This window comes from Anopheles arabiensis, chromosome 2 (genome assembly GCF_016920715.1).
Source record: "Anopheles arabiensis isolate DONGOLA chromosome 2, AaraD3, whole genome shotgun sequence".
Classification (NCBI taxonomy): Eukaryota; Metazoa; Arthropoda; class Insecta; order Diptera; family Culicidae; genus Anopheles; species Anopheles arabiensis.
In genome coordinates, this window is record NC_053517.1 from 48,803,911 (window position 1) to 48,820,188 (window position 16,278).

The 16,278-nt window shown below is 46.9% G+C and overlaps 3 protein-coding genes across 4 annotated transcripts; all 3 read right to left on the minus strand.

Moving 5' to 3' along the window:
- Positions 1-1,773: 1,773 nt before the first annotated feature.
- LOC120897020 (serine proteinase stubble) lies at positions 1,774-6,656 on the minus strand. The gene is made up of 5 exons (XM_040301599.1): positions 5,788-6,656; positions 3,030-3,944; positions 2,827-2,929; positions 2,453-2,730; positions 1,774-2,377 (listed from the first exon to the last, which is right to left on the minus strand). The coding sequence occupies exons 1-5, from the start codon at positions 5,858-5,860 to the stop codon at positions 2,040-2,042; spliced, it is 1,707 nt and encodes a 568-aa protein (XP_040157533.1). The 5' UTR covers positions 5,861-6,656; the 3' UTR covers positions 1,774-2,039.
- A 3,050-nt stretch (positions 6,657-9,706) lies between these two features.
- Positions 9,707-12,139, minus strand: LOC120894658 (uncharacterized protein C14orf119). The gene is made up of 3 exons (XM_040297373.1): positions 11,185-12,139; positions 10,689-11,001; positions 9,707-10,615 (listed from the first exon to the last, which is right to left on the minus strand). The coding sequence occupies exons 2-3, from the start codon at positions 10,911-10,913 to the stop codon at positions 10,322-10,324; spliced, it is 519 nt and encodes a 172-aa protein (XP_040153307.1). The 5' UTR covers positions 10,914-11,001; positions 11,185-12,139; the 3' UTR covers positions 9,707-10,321.
- A 291-nt stretch (positions 12,140-12,430) lies between these two features.
- LOC120894657 (serine/threonine-protein phosphatase 5) lies at positions 12,431-15,254 on the minus strand. Of its 2 annotated transcripts, XM_040297372.1 has the most exons (7): positions 14,975-15,254; positions 14,463-14,852; positions 14,247-14,368; positions 13,432-14,153; positions 13,262-13,343; positions 13,067-13,142; positions 12,431-12,889 (listed from the first exon to the last, which is right to left on the minus strand). In XM_040297372.1, the coding sequence occupies exons 1-6, from the start codon at positions 15,108-15,110 to the stop codon at positions 13,092-13,094; spliced, it is 1,503 nt and encodes a 500-aa protein (XP_040153306.1). In that variant the 5' UTR covers positions 15,111-15,254; the 3' UTR covers positions 12,431-12,889; positions 13,067-13,091. The 2 variants fall into 2 exon arrangements, with proteins under 2 accessions (XP_040153306.1, XP_040153304.1); XM_040297370.1 differs by having other exon boundaries at positions 12,431-13,142.
- Positions 15,255-16,278: the final 1,024 nt, after the last annotated feature.

Here is a 16,278-nt window from a genome sequence, read left to right on the forward strand (position 1 = left end):
AGAGAGAGAGAGGAGTGCGACAAGGATGGGAACGTTTCAGTGGCTGTGGTGCAGGAGAACGAGTGCGACCGGGTCAATGCAGTGTGTGATTTTCGCATCTATTTTCTCAGCTCTCGCCTTCGTACGCCTGACGTAGGTACGCGGCGGCAAAGGCAGTTCGCGAGAATGTTGCCCTCGCCGCCGCAGTAGGAAGGGAAACATGATCGGACGGAAATCCCAAAGTCAGGTGAATCTTGCCGCACGCTTCGTCCCCACCCTCACCTCCAAGGCGCTTCGAGCTCTGTCCAGTTGCTATTTACACACACTCACGAATTAACATCATTCTGCTCTTTCTTTCCGCTCCTTTACCATTACTTTGTTCGTTTGTTTTCATTATTATCTATTTCTTTCACGAACGGTTAGTAACGCCGAACTTGGGAATCGTTGGGTAAACCCGTGGGCCCTTAAAAGTGCAAGTAAATGCTACCAATTGCCATACACCTGAGGTGCCATTTACTTCCGAAATTGCGCGATTGATACGGAGGCGGCGCTATCGTCGATCGAACAGCAGGTGAGCACGGAGCCATGTGCCAATAAAGATCATAAACAAAAAGAAAAAAAACAGTATTAGACTGGGTTTTAACAGCACCATTGGAAGTTGAAATTATGTAGCAAAAGAATAGATATCATGGTCCGTGACAAACGACAGAAGTCGATCGGCGGCAATCAACGGCGGTCGCATCGTGTTTGTGCTGGAAGCTGGGATATTTTGTTTACTAGATACCGGTTTGGGGGTGATAAAAACAGGTTTTCTGCATTTGTCTGCGCCACGAAACAGCGCGTCCGCCACAGAAACATCACCCCCCCCCTCCCGACCGATACATAATCTTCCAAAAATGTCCCGCACGCGCGTGCGTTCGGTTGGGACTATGGGAAGGTCAATCGATGATCTTGAATTGGCCCAGGTGGTTGGAAGGGGAAGGGCAAGGGGTATGCTATTGATCTGGTCTGGATGGATCAATTTAATTTGTAAAAAAAAATCGATACGAAAACAGAAGACGAAACACACGCGCGCAACGCATCTTGCGCGCCAGCTTTGAATCACACGCGCAATATTCCGCGGCACGTAGCGCCCTCTATTGGGGAGTAGTGGAAACACGATTAAGGCCGGGCTACATTGATCGTACTCGCAAGCGTAATTTTGATTTTCACTAGCGCATCTGGCGGCGACCAGCGCAAGCTAGATGTGGGTATAATTTAAGTGCCAAAATTATTCATACTTGGTGTCTCATCAAGTTTCGACCAGGCTACCTGTTTGCCGTAGGAAATGTTGATAAACGTCAATAAATTGCAACAAAGTAGGCCGTTAATTGTTGTTGTTGGACAAATCGTCATTCATACAAAGCGCTGAGCCACATTTTTCCCCATCTTCCAATCTCTATCCATCACTGGGTAAAATTATAGCCTCCTCGACCCAAAACGTTTTTTGACAGATAAATTATGCCAGCATCTAGCTTCAACCCGCCGCCGCTAGATGGCGTATGCGTTCACAAAAATTACACTAAGGAGTACGATCAATGTAGCCCGGCCTTTACACTGTTAATTTGGTATGATGATTTCACAGCAACATTTGAGATTGGATGTTGCTTGGCACGACTAAAAGAAGTTTGACAAAGTGGCCCAATTCGTTCGATTGTTTCAATGTAGCGAAGGGAAAAAGAAAGCTAAAAGTGACCTTATGCGATGCAGTTTGTACGGCAAGGGGAAGCAATGATGGATTGAAAAACAAAGACGCAGAGTAAAGACAACACAACACCAGTGTGTCACACTATTCAGTCATGGTTTGTATTTAAATTTCACTAGCTCTGCAACACCTCGTAGAATGCTAACCGACAGAAGAGAGACAACACATTATGGTTCGGTTAAAAAAAACAAACGCTTACTACATACAAGAAACACAGTTCCTATCCTTATGTCTTTCTCCTATTCTCTAATTTACTCCCCCTGCCCTACCATTACCCTCCCACTACTCCCCGTTGCTGCGTCGGGTGTGACCGCGACTAACGCATCACGTTGGCCAATATCCAATCAATGTACGCCGAAATGCGCGTGTACACGCCCGGGAAGTTGGACACGCCACACGTGCGCGGCCCGAACGAGACCAGCCCGAGCAGCACGAACCGGTCGCGCGTCGAGATGGCTTCGTTCATCAGCGGACCGCCGGAGTCTCCCTGGCAGGCGTCCCGGTTTTCCTGCCCCTGGGCGCACATCTGGTTGCCGCTGACGATGATGGGATTGCGCGAGTTGACACTGTACCGGGCGTACGCGTTGGCACAGCCGGCCGTGTCCACGATCGGCAACCGTAGCCACTGCAAGGTCGGGCTGGGTGTGTTGCTTCCTGGAAAAAAGAATGGAAGAGGATAAAGGATAATCTCTCTAGCTTGGCGTCTCACTGGCAAACATCGATACTTACGATTGCTGGTTGAACCCCAGCCAGCAATGATGCCGAGCTGGCCGGTTAGGTTGAGCGCGTACGGTGCGTACTGGTCCGTGGGCAGACAGAGCGGGCTGATGATGTTGTAGGTTTCGGTCGTTTCACGCAGCTTGATTAGTGCGATGTCGTTGGCGTACTTGGGCACGTCGTAGCTCTCGTGCGGAATGATCTGCTCGATCGCAAAGTCCTGATAGCGGGCACTGCAGCGCGGATCCGTCACGGCATTACACTCCAGATCGCCCAACCGTATGCTGACTCTGTGCGGAAGGCAGAGGCAAGTTGCGAGAGATGTGTTAGATGGACACTTACACTTTTTTTTTGTGGACACTGTTCGACACTAGCGATATACATACAGCTGAAGTTCATCAATAAGATTCGTGACACAATGGGCCACCGTTATCACATGTCGGTTGGTGATGAGCGATCCTGCGCAACGGTACGTTACGCGTCCAGAAGCTACAACGCCACAGCAAACGCCCAAGAAAAGAGGGAGAATTTATCAGTTTGTCGGTATGGCAAAGGCAGTATTAGCGGGATGCCACACCCGTTTACTTACTTTGATTCCGGTAGGCTAACCGCGCCATCCAGGGAAACTGTCCCGGTACCTCCGTCTCGCCGCCGATGATGCGCGTGTTCACCGACAATCCGCACAGCGGCGCATTAATCATCGGCTGATCGGGCACAACCGTCGGCAGCACGGTGGTCAACAGTTCCGTGGTCGTCGGTATTGCTGTCGTGGGTGGCTGTGGCAGTTCGGTAGTGGGGAGGGGGGTCGTTTCGGCCAGTCGGTTGCTTCCCAGCACCGGCTGTCGCGTCGTCGTTCGCATGACGGGGGCAACGTACGGTTTCGTGGGGCGTAATGCCACTTCCGCCTCGTTCGGATAAATGACCGGCGGACAGTTTTTCATCGTTTTCGGATCCTCGAACTGAGCGATCGTGTTGCCGTTTTGGGGCCGCTGCTGCTTCCAGCGGTTGCCGCCGGCGGTCGGCGTTCTGGTGCTGTCTGCTCGCTTGCCATCCTTCCCGGACGCCGTCATCGGTATGTACTTGAAGCGCTCCCGTGACCATTGGTCCGACTTTCGGTTGGTGTAGCCCTCGTCCCACCCGATGGCGCCCGCCGTATCGTGCGCATCGGACTCCTCGGACGAGTGATCGTCCGTGCCGACGTCCCGCAGCCAGCTATCGTCGAGCGGGCAGCAAATGTTGGGCTCATTGTCCGTGCCGTACCCGCAGGCCAATTCCTTCAGCTTGGAGTTGAAGCTACCGTAGCTCGGTTTGGGATTGCGCAGCATTTCCAGTATCTTGGTACAGTAGCGGAGCTTTGTGCAGCGACAGTTGATCGCACCGGACGAGGCGGGCACACTGTCCGGCACCTGTCGGTAATGCTCGACGCGCTGGTTGTACTGATATACCTGCGGTCCTGACGGATGTCCGCCGTAGTCGTAATAACTGCCCCAAGGTGTGGCGAACGCTGTAGGGGAAGAAAGAAGAGGGAAGAAAGTTAAATGAAGCCCAATTGTGGCTCGCTTGACCTCCGTCGTCCAACAGGTTGAGGGTGGTAGTACCCGTTCTGTCTAGCAAACGGCGGACGGGAACTTTCCCAGCCGCGAATGTTTTTGGGTTCGATCAGCATCGATCAGGCAGTGTTGTTGGGCCGATGCATTGACGTAAGCGCTGGAAGTTGAACGGTGTGAGCGGTCCAGCGAACCGACTAGACGTACAAGTGGGGAGGCAGCACCACTAGCGCAAGCTTCAAACTCTACTACAAAATTGGTTGCCTCGCTAGCCGCTCGAAATCGTATGCGAAGCCGAACGGTCAAGGTAACAGCAAACCTGCCCCGAAGGGCAAGCAAAAACCCCCAAAGCAATCGCAAGAAGATCGCGCGTTATGCTTGAATTAGGCTGATGTAAATCATTTCCCTTTTTTTTCCTGGGAGGTTGTTGGTTCGTGCTGCTATGCGCGGGGTCGCTCGTAAGAAAGGTATGGCTGTACGATTTTTGTCGATTTTCACAATCTTCCATTGTGGAGGATAAAAATGAATCAGCGGCAAGAACAGCGAAGAACAGACACACAAAAAAAAAAACAACATTTGAAGCATTTTTAACGACTACTTATGATTATCGTCCGCTATCGGCCGCTAACGATCAGTTGACACAAAAACCAGCAAACGCAGGACAACGAACCGGAAAACGGATACGTCTCGGTATTGGGATTAACACCTGACCCAAGACGAGAACACAAAGGCATTATCGTTTGAGCTGTTCAAGTTCAGTCGGTCCCAAGGTGGTATTGCCCGCCGAGAATCCCGTTTGAAAGTAGTCTCTGTATCAGAAACAAATGAAAAAAAGTCTTGCAATGAAATTTAGAACGTTGCCAGAACTGATCTATGCTAACGAACAATCGAATGGGAAAGGGTTTAGAATCAGCTGGAGCCAAAACACCAGGATATAGTTATCCAGTTGGCAACACGACGATTGCACAACATTGTAATCCATTCCACGTTTTGTGGTCGGTGTTTTGCTGAATTGAATGGTGTAAACACGAATTGGTTGTTATCAAAACAATTTCCAGCGATGTCGATGAGTTTTACAATTTAATTGAGCGTCCATTAACTATAACATCGCTTGTCCTGGCTACGTCTTTACGGTGCCGTACGAGAAGTCGTTACGAGAACTCGGGGCAACGCAGACGGTTCAACCACGCGTAAACAGTATGAATCATTCAAAAGTGTTCGTTCGTTTTGGCTGCACAGCAAGCCAATTCTTTCAGTGGAACCATTCATCTAAAAGAACGTCATTAATTACCACCGCCCAGAGGTGAAGATGCGTCACACAGCCTAATTTATGTAAAATAATTCAGTCTACTATTTGTTTGTGTTCGTGACTAAGAAGACGCCACATTATCAGCATTTCAAAATGCCGCAACACCCGAGAGGGGGTTCGTCGCCGACACCGTTGCATTGAAGTCTTTTGATGACAAATCACGAAATACACGCAGATAACGAGATCGGCTGAATCGAGTTCGGCCGGCCGACCAATGTTTTGGTTCGTAGCGGTAGGTTATTGCATTAGCGAGCGATGCCACCCAGTTTGCGGGTGGCCATGAGTCCAAAATTACGGCACGCTTCTTTCCTGGCCCGAATAAAATGCACGAGATTCACTGAAGCGCGTACGCGCGGTGTGCCGCAAACGGTGCAGCGCTCACACCGCTTACCGACCGGATCGTGGTTCACTTTCGTTTTACGATTGCGCACGGCCATGCACGTGGTCGTCCCCGGGTTGCGGTACGATTCACGGCTACTTGTGTCACTCACCATCGGCAAGAAGGGACGCCGCCGCCGTCAGCATGAACAACGCCAAACTGGATCGTGTTGTGATTTTGCACATGATGTCGAGAAGAATGAACAGATGTCGTAGGACTTTTACAATAAAAAAAAGACACACTCAAAACAAGCCCTACACCACAGACAAACTACAATAGCGTGTTAATTCCGGCGAGAAAACGGATCGTTTAAAACTACCGAGCACGTTGTACGGCGGTTGTACCGGCCTTGATATGGTTCACTTTTTAACGTGCTTTGCTACGCTACGGAGCCCAACCCGCTGGCGGTCAGTGCGATCTTGAAGTGTACACAATACTTGCCCCGAAGTGGCTCGAACTGAAGTGTCGAAAGTGGCCACTTATACGGGGGTACCCTCGCTTAAAGTACACTCTTCTCCTTTATGCACGTACTCATGGAAGTATCAATAAATTTCACTGAGATCACTTTTTCACTGGTTAACAACGGACACAGCCACCTGCTCGTAGTTGCAAGAACAAATAAACACTCTCGATCACCATCACCGACACGGCCAGCTGTGATTGCTACCGCGACCGATCATTATAAACAACTGTGCGGGAAAGTAAGCGCGCGCGCGCCACGAAACTGTCACTTCACTTTTCACAGCTGCAGCTGATATTTAATTGTGGCTTTGTTGGTATGTTGGTGCCGATATTCGTCCCCATCCGCTTCGGTTCTGACCTCGCACGGAAATTCGTTGTTAACGTCTTTACAGCCCTCGGTCCACTCGTGGACTGTATCGTTCCGGCGCACCGATCACAGCAGCAAACCCGACGACCGCACTCGCGTTGTGTGCCACATTGCGTCTTTCCGCGCACAATCGAAACCGACCCGAGCGGCGATCATGTTTATATAGTCCCCCCCTCCACGAGGGCTCAAGATTTACGCGCGCGATGCGTGGGGGCATTTGGGTGTTGTTTGGGTTCTGTCTTTATGTTCTGCACTCACGCATCGAACCAACGCAGCCGCCGCCGTCGCCGCCTTACAAGAAGCGGTGGGGCCAGTAGTTGCACCCACCCGCTCCTCCCCACACCTTTACTACAACCTGCACAATGCACTCTCGTATGTGAGTGCGAACTCGCTGCTTAGAACTACGGTGGTGAGTGGTAGTGGTGGTGATGCTTCAAGGAAAACCCAAACACTCTCTTTATTCCACCGTGTGAGGGCTTGTCTTCCTTAGCTACCCTTCCTTGTTGCCATTCGACTTCTTGAGCGCCGTGCTCGATTGGTCCGTGAAATTGTCTGCAAATTTAATGAAAATGAGTTGATTCAACTGCTGCTGAGTCATCCCTGCGTGTGCGGCTAGTTAAGGTAGTAGTATCTTTTCGATCAGATTCGTTGCTTCTGCAAGTGATGTCCAGCGATGAGATCCCCATGGGATGGGATTCCCCATCCCAGCCTCATTAATCCTGCTGGTCGTCGACTTTCTGCGGGGAGTGACATCTTTGGAATCTTTGTAAGATGCCAGGATAACTGGCCAAGAGACATTTTTTGTTTTATCGTGGGATAAACTTACGGTTTTTTATTGAATGGACAGTTTATTGGTTGGGATTACACCGGAAGGTTGTTCTATTTTTCCCGAGTTGAACAAAGGGGAACAAAAAGGGTTATGAAAAGGAACTTTATTGGAATTGGATTCATTCATGGATAACAGAAGATATTATCGCCCAAAAAATCCCTCTCTTAGGCGTGCATCAACCAACAAATCTTTATTCTCGAGCTTGCAACGGATTGTTCTTGAACTGGTAACCTCAATGTGCGAAGAAAAACCCATGCTTTAGCTGAAGTTGTGCGAAGTAGCGCGATGTCTAGTCATTCTCTATGCATCGTATCACTCATAGGATGAGCTAGTAGCATGAATATACTTGGGTTAGAATGATGTTTTACCTTGTAAGTGAGTGTGTTTAGTACTAGTACCAATACGAAACCTTGATTGCGTGCTTCAACTAAGTAGTTATCGGCGTTAGTAAGTGGCACTCTGCATTGGATGCTTCAGCAAATGATATTTAAATCAGAAACAAGGTAATGATCTTTCAGTTTTAATGATTTTAATAGAATGGCCTTTATACATTACAGGATCACTCGTGAATAGTGAATTATGAGTAAGGAATAACAGTCTAATAATGTATGTTTTTAAAGTTTTCTTTGCTTTAAAACGCATTTTTCAAACCACCATTTCATCAAATGATTTACATTTATTTCATTGCTGCAAAAATGCAACACATAACGTTTTTATGTTTTTTTTTGTTAAAAATTTAAAAATTATTAATGCAATTATTTCTAACTTTAATTTGTTTAGTTATAGATAAAATAAATAAGTAAATAAATAAATGAATAAATAAAAACTAGAACATTTAAGGAAGTAAAACACACAAAAATAAATCAAAACGTAATGAATTTACATAACATAATAAGTGTGTAAATTATTTAAAAAAAACATATAAATCGATACATGAACAAAAATACTAATTATGAAATAGTTAAATTATTCTGTAATAAAGCATCATTCTAATATTTAGCATTAAAACATTACTTTGACTATTGGCTTGTTTTCAATTAAAAATACGTTTGTTTTATCGATCGTCTGGCATTAAGATATCGATCAAATTGATCTTTCGCTGATTGTATTGATTTTGCATGTCCAAACACTGCGTGCCAACGAATGCAAAGGGTGTGCGTTCGAATCGTATTCCAATTCTCACCATTGTCCAATTAATTTGCATTTCATTGCATTCGCCGCCGACGGCGTAGACGAAGGTAGTCGGCATACATCCACCAGCCTTAAATTATGCATTTTTCCTTATATCTCCATAGACACACACACACACACCTACACATGCAGCCCCAAAATATAAACACGCACACTGAAGATGCTGGGGCCGGGCCCGACAATCGTCAAGATCAAGCATTCATTTTTGGCCTCAATGCGATGTGTTTCATGTTCAAGGCTGTTCGTAACGACCGGAGCGCTCGCACCACATGAGAATTAGAAAAAAGCGCCTCCCTGCGCTAACCCAACCCAGAATGATGAATCTATGATGATGATCAACCGTCGCTGATGATGAGTGTTATGATTGGCCCCCGCCGAAGAGCTGTTCTGAAGAGTTTTTTACGGTAGCCGTGCTTGGGAGAAGAAAGAAAAAATAAAAATGTGTTTCTGTGTTTCTTTCGCATCCCTGACCTTCAACGTCGGCCCGTAAACCACAACCGGACCACTCCGACGGCGTATGGCGGTAACTACCGCGAAAGGCGGTGGCCAATTTCCCCTCGTGACCGTCAGCGCTTGGACGTGGAAAGGCATTGGGGGAGGCTGCGAGTGCGGTGATGCGGACATAATAATTTTCCTTTGTATTTGCAGTTATTAAAGTTCGTTCTACGGCTGAGAGCCTCCCGTGGTCACTTTCAAGCATTAATGTCGCTTCCTTTTGTCCAGAGAGCTTTGGCCGATCGATTTTGAGCCATTCTAGTTCCGTTGATTTGCCGCCTTTGTCGGCGGTGACTGTTCATGATAATAGTGCACTTTATTTTAGGTAGTGCCTCTTGTCCGAGGTCTCATGCTGTGTCGCAACAGCTTCTTTTCAAGTTCAGCGAACATTGCTGGGAGTTCGTATGGGGTTTTTTGGTTTTTTGTTGCGAATCCACCACAAATGATCCAACTGGACTAGTCTTTGTTATACCCGCGAGCAGTTCGTTGTGTACGGTTTCGGTTTAAACTATGTCAAAGTGCAACCTTACACTGCGCGCACCGTACTTTTGTATCAAGTGCAGTGCGATGCATTACTTGTGTTGCATATCGCCGGGGCCGGGCGGCTGCCAATGAACTCATTATTTATGCATCGCTAATTTTTCCTTGTATGATTGCCGCTGAAAGGAAACACGTTCAAGATCGGGGGCTTTGTGAAGGGGTTTTGTTAATATTTATACTTTATTCAGTACAGCTCATTTACACTAGTGATACGATAAACGGCAGACGGAAGAATGATCACACTGCTGAACAATCATTCTTTTTTTTAAATGTCCGATCTCAATCCAATTGAAAACGGGTTTGTTTGATTATCTTCGAACGGTGTATACTGTATCGGAAGTTAGTAAGTCTTTTATATGCTCAATCCAATAGTATTTTTTGAACAGTTAGCATGCCTATGTTCCTTCTGCTAATACTGGAAACAATTCGAGCTGCTCTTCGCCGAGATTCAACAATTCTTCATACCCATGGGTATGGTAGATAAGTGAAAAAATGTAATATTTAAATAATGCATTATGGAACTGTGAAATTCGAGGCACGATATCCTCGTTATGGAATGGCTACTTTTAACGACCAGTAGGTAATAAATAGTGAGTGTGTCTTTTGCCCTATGATGCTATTATAAATGGCATCGCCACGAACATGCACGGCGCCTGTCATGATCGGTTTGCCCCTGTGGTTTGCAAGACAAAGGCGCACAGTAAAAGGTACCCGGTTGGAATGTTCATATCGTTGCGCTGTCGCGTACTCAGCGCACTACACCTAATCTTCGTCTGCGACGAGGATGGCATTTGCCGCCACCATGACGGGTTCGGCATTCACGATCAAGCCGATTGGTTCCGAGTCATCTGCCAGCTCTCTCGCTGCAGCTTCCGCGTTTGTCTGCTGCTGCGTTTCGGGCTGCTGTTCCAGGCAGCCATTCATCGGCTTGGCGCTGCACTCCAGTTCCGTTCGTATTCGTGCACCAAACGTGCTATCGGTTTGCTCTAGACGCTCCAATAGTTTAGCTTTGAACTCTTCCGGCCATTTGATGCACCATTCGTTGAATAGCTTTACCTGGGGAGCAAAAGGAGACAGAAACGAATGTGTGATTTTTCGGCGCAGTTTATGTTTCTCGCTGCCTACTTACCCTGCACTGAAAAAGACTCATCGGCTTATCCTGACCGGGATTAATCTGCGCCATGGCACTGATGAGTCCGTTCACGTACCCCGCACTCCCGGCTTGCTGTGACAGGTAGGACACCAGGTACGGTATGAAGTCTTCTCGCTGGAAGTCACTCCACTCTTCGAACCACTGGGCAACATAGCGCAGCTCGCCGTCCACGGTTAAATTGTACGATCCGTTTGATGACATTGTTCCAGGGGAGAGTGATGCCTTAGACACACAGGTAAGGTAGAGATGATTCGCACTGGGCAAGAGTGTTTGTCTTTGCCAGATGGATCTGATAATTTAACAACAAATCAGCCAAATGTTAAAGTAAGCGAAAACATGCAACATCAAACCGTAGCTGACACGATGCTAAAAAGAACAACGGCACTTTTTGTCCCCTCTTTCCGACACAACCAAAGGGAAGAACGGTGTCGAGAAGAGCCTAGAGTCGCACAACAATCTTCACTGCGCCTACCTTTGCAGACTGTGGTGTGTGTTATGTGAAACTGGAACTATGCTGCCCCACACTCTGATGCTGCCGCGTTGGTGGTGGTGGTGGTGGTGGTTGGCAAGCTTTCCGATACCAGTTTTTCTCCCTCTCTATCGTCCGGGCGCTTTCTTTCGTACGCTTTTCCCCGGGGTTCTAGTTTTCAGGTTTATCTAGGTTCCTGATCTGCAAGCATCCCGCCCGCGAGATAGCACCCCTCTCAAACGCGCTGCCGTCCGCCTCGGCCCGTGCGAGTGTTAGCAGCGAGGCTGTTTTGTTTTCACGATGATCGCGTCGTGTGTTTGGCTTTCTTCTCTTCTCTCAGCGCACTGTGCACAGCCGGGATAGCCGGATCAAGCGGATTGGGAGCGAACAAATAACTGTAACGAATGCTACACTGCTGCCGCTTCTGGCGCTCTTGCTGATGCAGCTTCACCTACAGACAGACAGACAGACACACACGCACACATGCAGCAGCGAACGATTGGTTGGTTGCGATTACGCACAATTCGTGGTCAAACTTTGATGGCTTCAGTCGTTCACCTTTTGCAATGCGCTGGTCTGTGCAATGCTTTGAGGCCTCTGGTCGTCAGAGAAGCTGGATGATTTAATTAAAACCGACGACAATGATGACTATAAGCTTTTCCGGTTGCTCCGTAGTTGTATGAACAGTTTCGTAACAATTCAGGTTGGAGAAATTTTAATAACTCGCTGCAGCACAACAGTCTAATGAAATCAGCCTTCGCCAAACGGTAGCCTACGGCGAACAGGAGCGGATGTGCACTTGCAACACAAATGAAACACCTTTTCCACACCTTTGTTGGTTGATGTTTCTGTTTACCCGCTTTTACCTTCCTCTCGAGATATCGCACTAATCCGAAGCCGTCTATTTCCTTTCTCTCTTTCTGCTGGTGCACTTTCGGGAGAAACTTGTTTGGCATGTTTACATGTTATGCGAATTCAGGTTTAAGCCGTCAACGCGTCGCTTTAAACGCGATTCTCTGCGCCATATGACATTCGATTCAGTTGCCGGCTTTTGTTATCTCTTTCTAATGATATGCCTTTCTTTCTCGTCCATGTTTCTATTCATGTTTCAACATAATTTGGGTATGCGATTGGCTTATAAAGAAAAACAAAAATAATTTAACGTGTTTTGATGAGCAGCTGTATACAAAGTTCGACATAACTGATTAATTGTTCGGATACTCTTCTGCAAAAGGTAACAACAGTAGACTTTTTGTTTTGCCAACGGACCATTCTCCATCTATTTGTATGTTCTCTCTATACAGTTTCCAACTTCACGCACACCAAAAGACCAAATTGTAATATTACAAGAGCATTTAACCAATCGTTTGCACTGCTTTTCAATAAAGCTCTAACTGCATAATGCAACCGCGGATCAAACATTTTGCCATCTTTCTGTTTATCGGATATTTATGTACTAATTGCTGGCCACATTTGTTTTTTTTTTTACGATAATTACTTATCAAGAAAACTAGGTTAATAGACCGATGGTTTGCTGAAGGAAACATGTTCAAGTGTAACGCGTTCCGTCACCTTTTTCTATGCTGCCATTCACTCATGTTCGTGTTATGATCTCTCATCATTTGTAAAGCTTCAGCAAACATAAAAAAGACATTTATTTTGCCAAACTCTCGGAGCTGGGTTTCAATTGGCTCTGATATAATTGATACTTGAATAAGAAGAAGAAAAAACAGGAAGGAAACGAAATAAAAAAGGATCCGATCGATCGTACCCTACAACGAATGAATCATTGAGCTTGCCTCACGATCACTGCGATGATGGAGATTTTAACGCAAAAGTCAAACAGCAACAAATGAAGAAAACATATTGAAATTACGTTCAATACCTTTCAACTGAGCGCTTTAACCGTACTATGACATCAAACTGTAAGCGTATGCCATCGGCCGAATGGAGGGATGTGGCTGAATGAACAAAGAAGAGAAAAGAAAAGAAAAGAAAAGATAAGATATACAACGTTATGCAATCAGCTCCGGCGGAAAGAAGGGTTTGTGCTGGTTTTCACCACTCGCGCATCACTTACCGAATCTGCGTAGGTAGTGAACTTCGGCGTCAAGTCATTCCCTTTCAGTGTGATGAATGCTCCCAGATTCTTCATTTGATCGCTGTGCGGACAAGAATAGTTGGCAAACATTAAACCATATCCCTGCCACTAGCACCATACACGGTGCTTTACGTTGCGCTTAAACTTACCAATAATTAGGTGCCGAAAAGACGGTTATGCATTTGCCGTTATGGTCCACCTCGTAACCCTCCGCCTTTACCTCGTGGCTGCGAATGATGTAGTCCAGATTGTTGTACTTTAGGAATGCCTCCGTTACATCGGGGCCGAACTGTATGCCGACGCCGCGCTTCGACGGTACGCGCCCGGGCAGGGGATGCGGATCGGACCACAGCAGTTCGCACATCAGGCCCTCCTCCGGCGGCTGACAGTTGCGATCGATCGAGCGCAAATCGTCCAGCGACACGTTATCCTTCGAGAACAGCCCGCCGTGCATTACCAGCACCTTTTTGTTGATCAAATGGCACAGTGGCAGCCAGTTGTACACGAGCGTAAACATGTCGGCCATGTTTTGCGAGTACTTCGAAACCACCTCGCCGGTAAAACCGTACAGCTGGTTCATGTTGAAGCTTTCGTGATTTCCTCGCGCGAGGAAGAAGTGGTTGGGGTATAGCAACTTAAAACCGAACAGGGTGAAGATGCATTCCACCGAGAATGAGCCCCTGTCGACGAAATCGCCATTGAATAGGTAGGGATTGGTGGGCGATGGCAAACCATTGATTTCGAATATATGTAGCAGGTCGTAGAACTGCCCATGGATATCGCCACACACTGTAAACTTTTGTTCGTCCGGCACTGGTATCTCCACCAGGGAGGGTTGCGTTTTCAGCAGCGTTTCCATATCGCAAAGAATCTGCAAACGGAAGGCAAAACGCGTTACAGGCACGTGCAAATTATTATTATTATTATTACAATAATAATGTATGGTAATGTGGGGTGCGCTTACTCTGTAGGCAAAGTTTTTATGCAGCTTGTTCTGCTTCTTGTACCACTCAAGTAGACTCTTCATGAACTCCAGCGTTACCTTACCGTTTTCCAGCTTCGGTCCAGTGTAGTCATCCTCGATAGCTGTTACGAAAGGGCGTAGCAAAACCAAATTGCCAATCATCAACCAAACGGTTACGCGGAATGGGGGGTCAAGCCAAGACCCAGCGTCACTTACTTGCGAATTCCATATCACGGCACATTTTTTCCACGCTCTTTTCCTGATGCTGCACCGAGATGGCCTTCTCGAACGCGATCTTGTTGACCATCTTTTTGCACTCCGTGTACTTGTCCTGGGCATCCTTCGCGCTTGGGCACCGTTTCGCGACAAACTCCAGGTCGGCCAGCGCCTTCTTGAACCTGCCGAGCGCCATCAGCGCGGCCGCCCGGCGGTAGTACGCTTTGGTGTAGCTGTTTTTCATCGATATCGCCTTATCAGCATCGCTCAGAGCATAACCGTACGATTCTGTCCGGAAGTGGGCGAAGCTGCGGTTTGCGTAGAACCGCTCGTTCGGGCACGTTTCGATCGCCTCGGTGTAGAGCGCGATTGCCTGCTCGTAGTTTTGTTCTGGAGGGAGGGAGAACCGATATCGATGACTATCGTGCACATCGTGTGCGAACGGTCGTGTTTGGCAAATGTATTGCACCCTCTTCGTGTTAAGGTCCAGTCAGGCGGTCGCATTTACCTACCTTTGAAAAACTCATTTCCACGAGCACCGAGCTCGTCGGCTTTTGCCTGCAAGGGGTTTTCTTCGGAAGTGTTTTCTTGTGCCGGAGCGGTCGGTGCCTCCGGTTTGTGGTTCGCTTCTTCGGCTGCGGACGACATGTTGCTGATACGAGAGTCTCAAATGAGTCAAGAACAGAATAAACTAGGGAAAATGCACGGCAAAGAAACGGAACGAAACCTTAATGCACGCAATGCTTGCTTTTTTATCGGTGCGTTCTGTGCGCTGTCACCGATGACAGCTGATTGTTCTCAGCAGCTGTGCTGTTGCGAACAAGTAGCGATGGCAAATTGCGGTAGTGATGAGCAAATTGCGGGAGTGAACCTGGTGGAGTGACTCCGTTGCTGGAACGAATCGGAACGACATCGGGTTTCAAACAAAGCGCTCTTCAGTAACATTCCAATTGGTGATGAAAAAAATTTTTTGTCGGAATCGATTCAGGCTAGTTTCAAAGAATTCTGGAATCGATTTAGGATAGTAGGTTTGGAATGAGTTTCCGGAAACGATTTCGGAATCGTTTTCGGAATCGCTTCCGGAAATGGTTCCGGAATTGGTTCTCTAATCGAAACCGATTTCCGAATCGAAATCGACTCTTTAATCGGAATTGGGTCCAAAGATGCTACGTATTGATAGCCGCAAATAATTAAAATTTACTTGTAAACGATCCATTCTCATGGAGATTCCCGGACTGACTTTGCTTCTGAAAATAATTATTTTAATTCAAGAAATGATTCTCATTCCGGAGCTAATTCCACTTCTGTAGGCAATCCTAATTCAGTTATCGGAGTAAATTACGATTTCCAGGTCAATTCTGATTCCGGATCCGATTATGATCGCCGAATCGGCTCCAAAATTGATTCTGGTCGCGGAATCGGCTCCGGAATTGATTCCGAACACGGAATGGGAATCGGGTAGGACCGATTCCGATCTCCGACCACTAATTCCAATACCGTACCAATTATCATTCAGAAGATCCTATAAACGAAGTCCGAACATCGTTCATAAGTTTCTGTGAACGAGCACTGCAAAAATAGTTCCTATAAACGAAAACCTAAAAATATTCACTTCTTAAGTGGGTAAGAAGTTCCTATTAATAATCGCTCCAAATAACATACACAGTTCAGAGTTTTTAGTTTTGTCTCGTTTCTTGAATTAATTATAATATATATTTTACGTCCGTTAGCGATATATGCGACAATGGACAATACACACACGAACATAAATACAGTTATAAACTTAACGGATGCTTTATTGCTAACTTGTGTACGC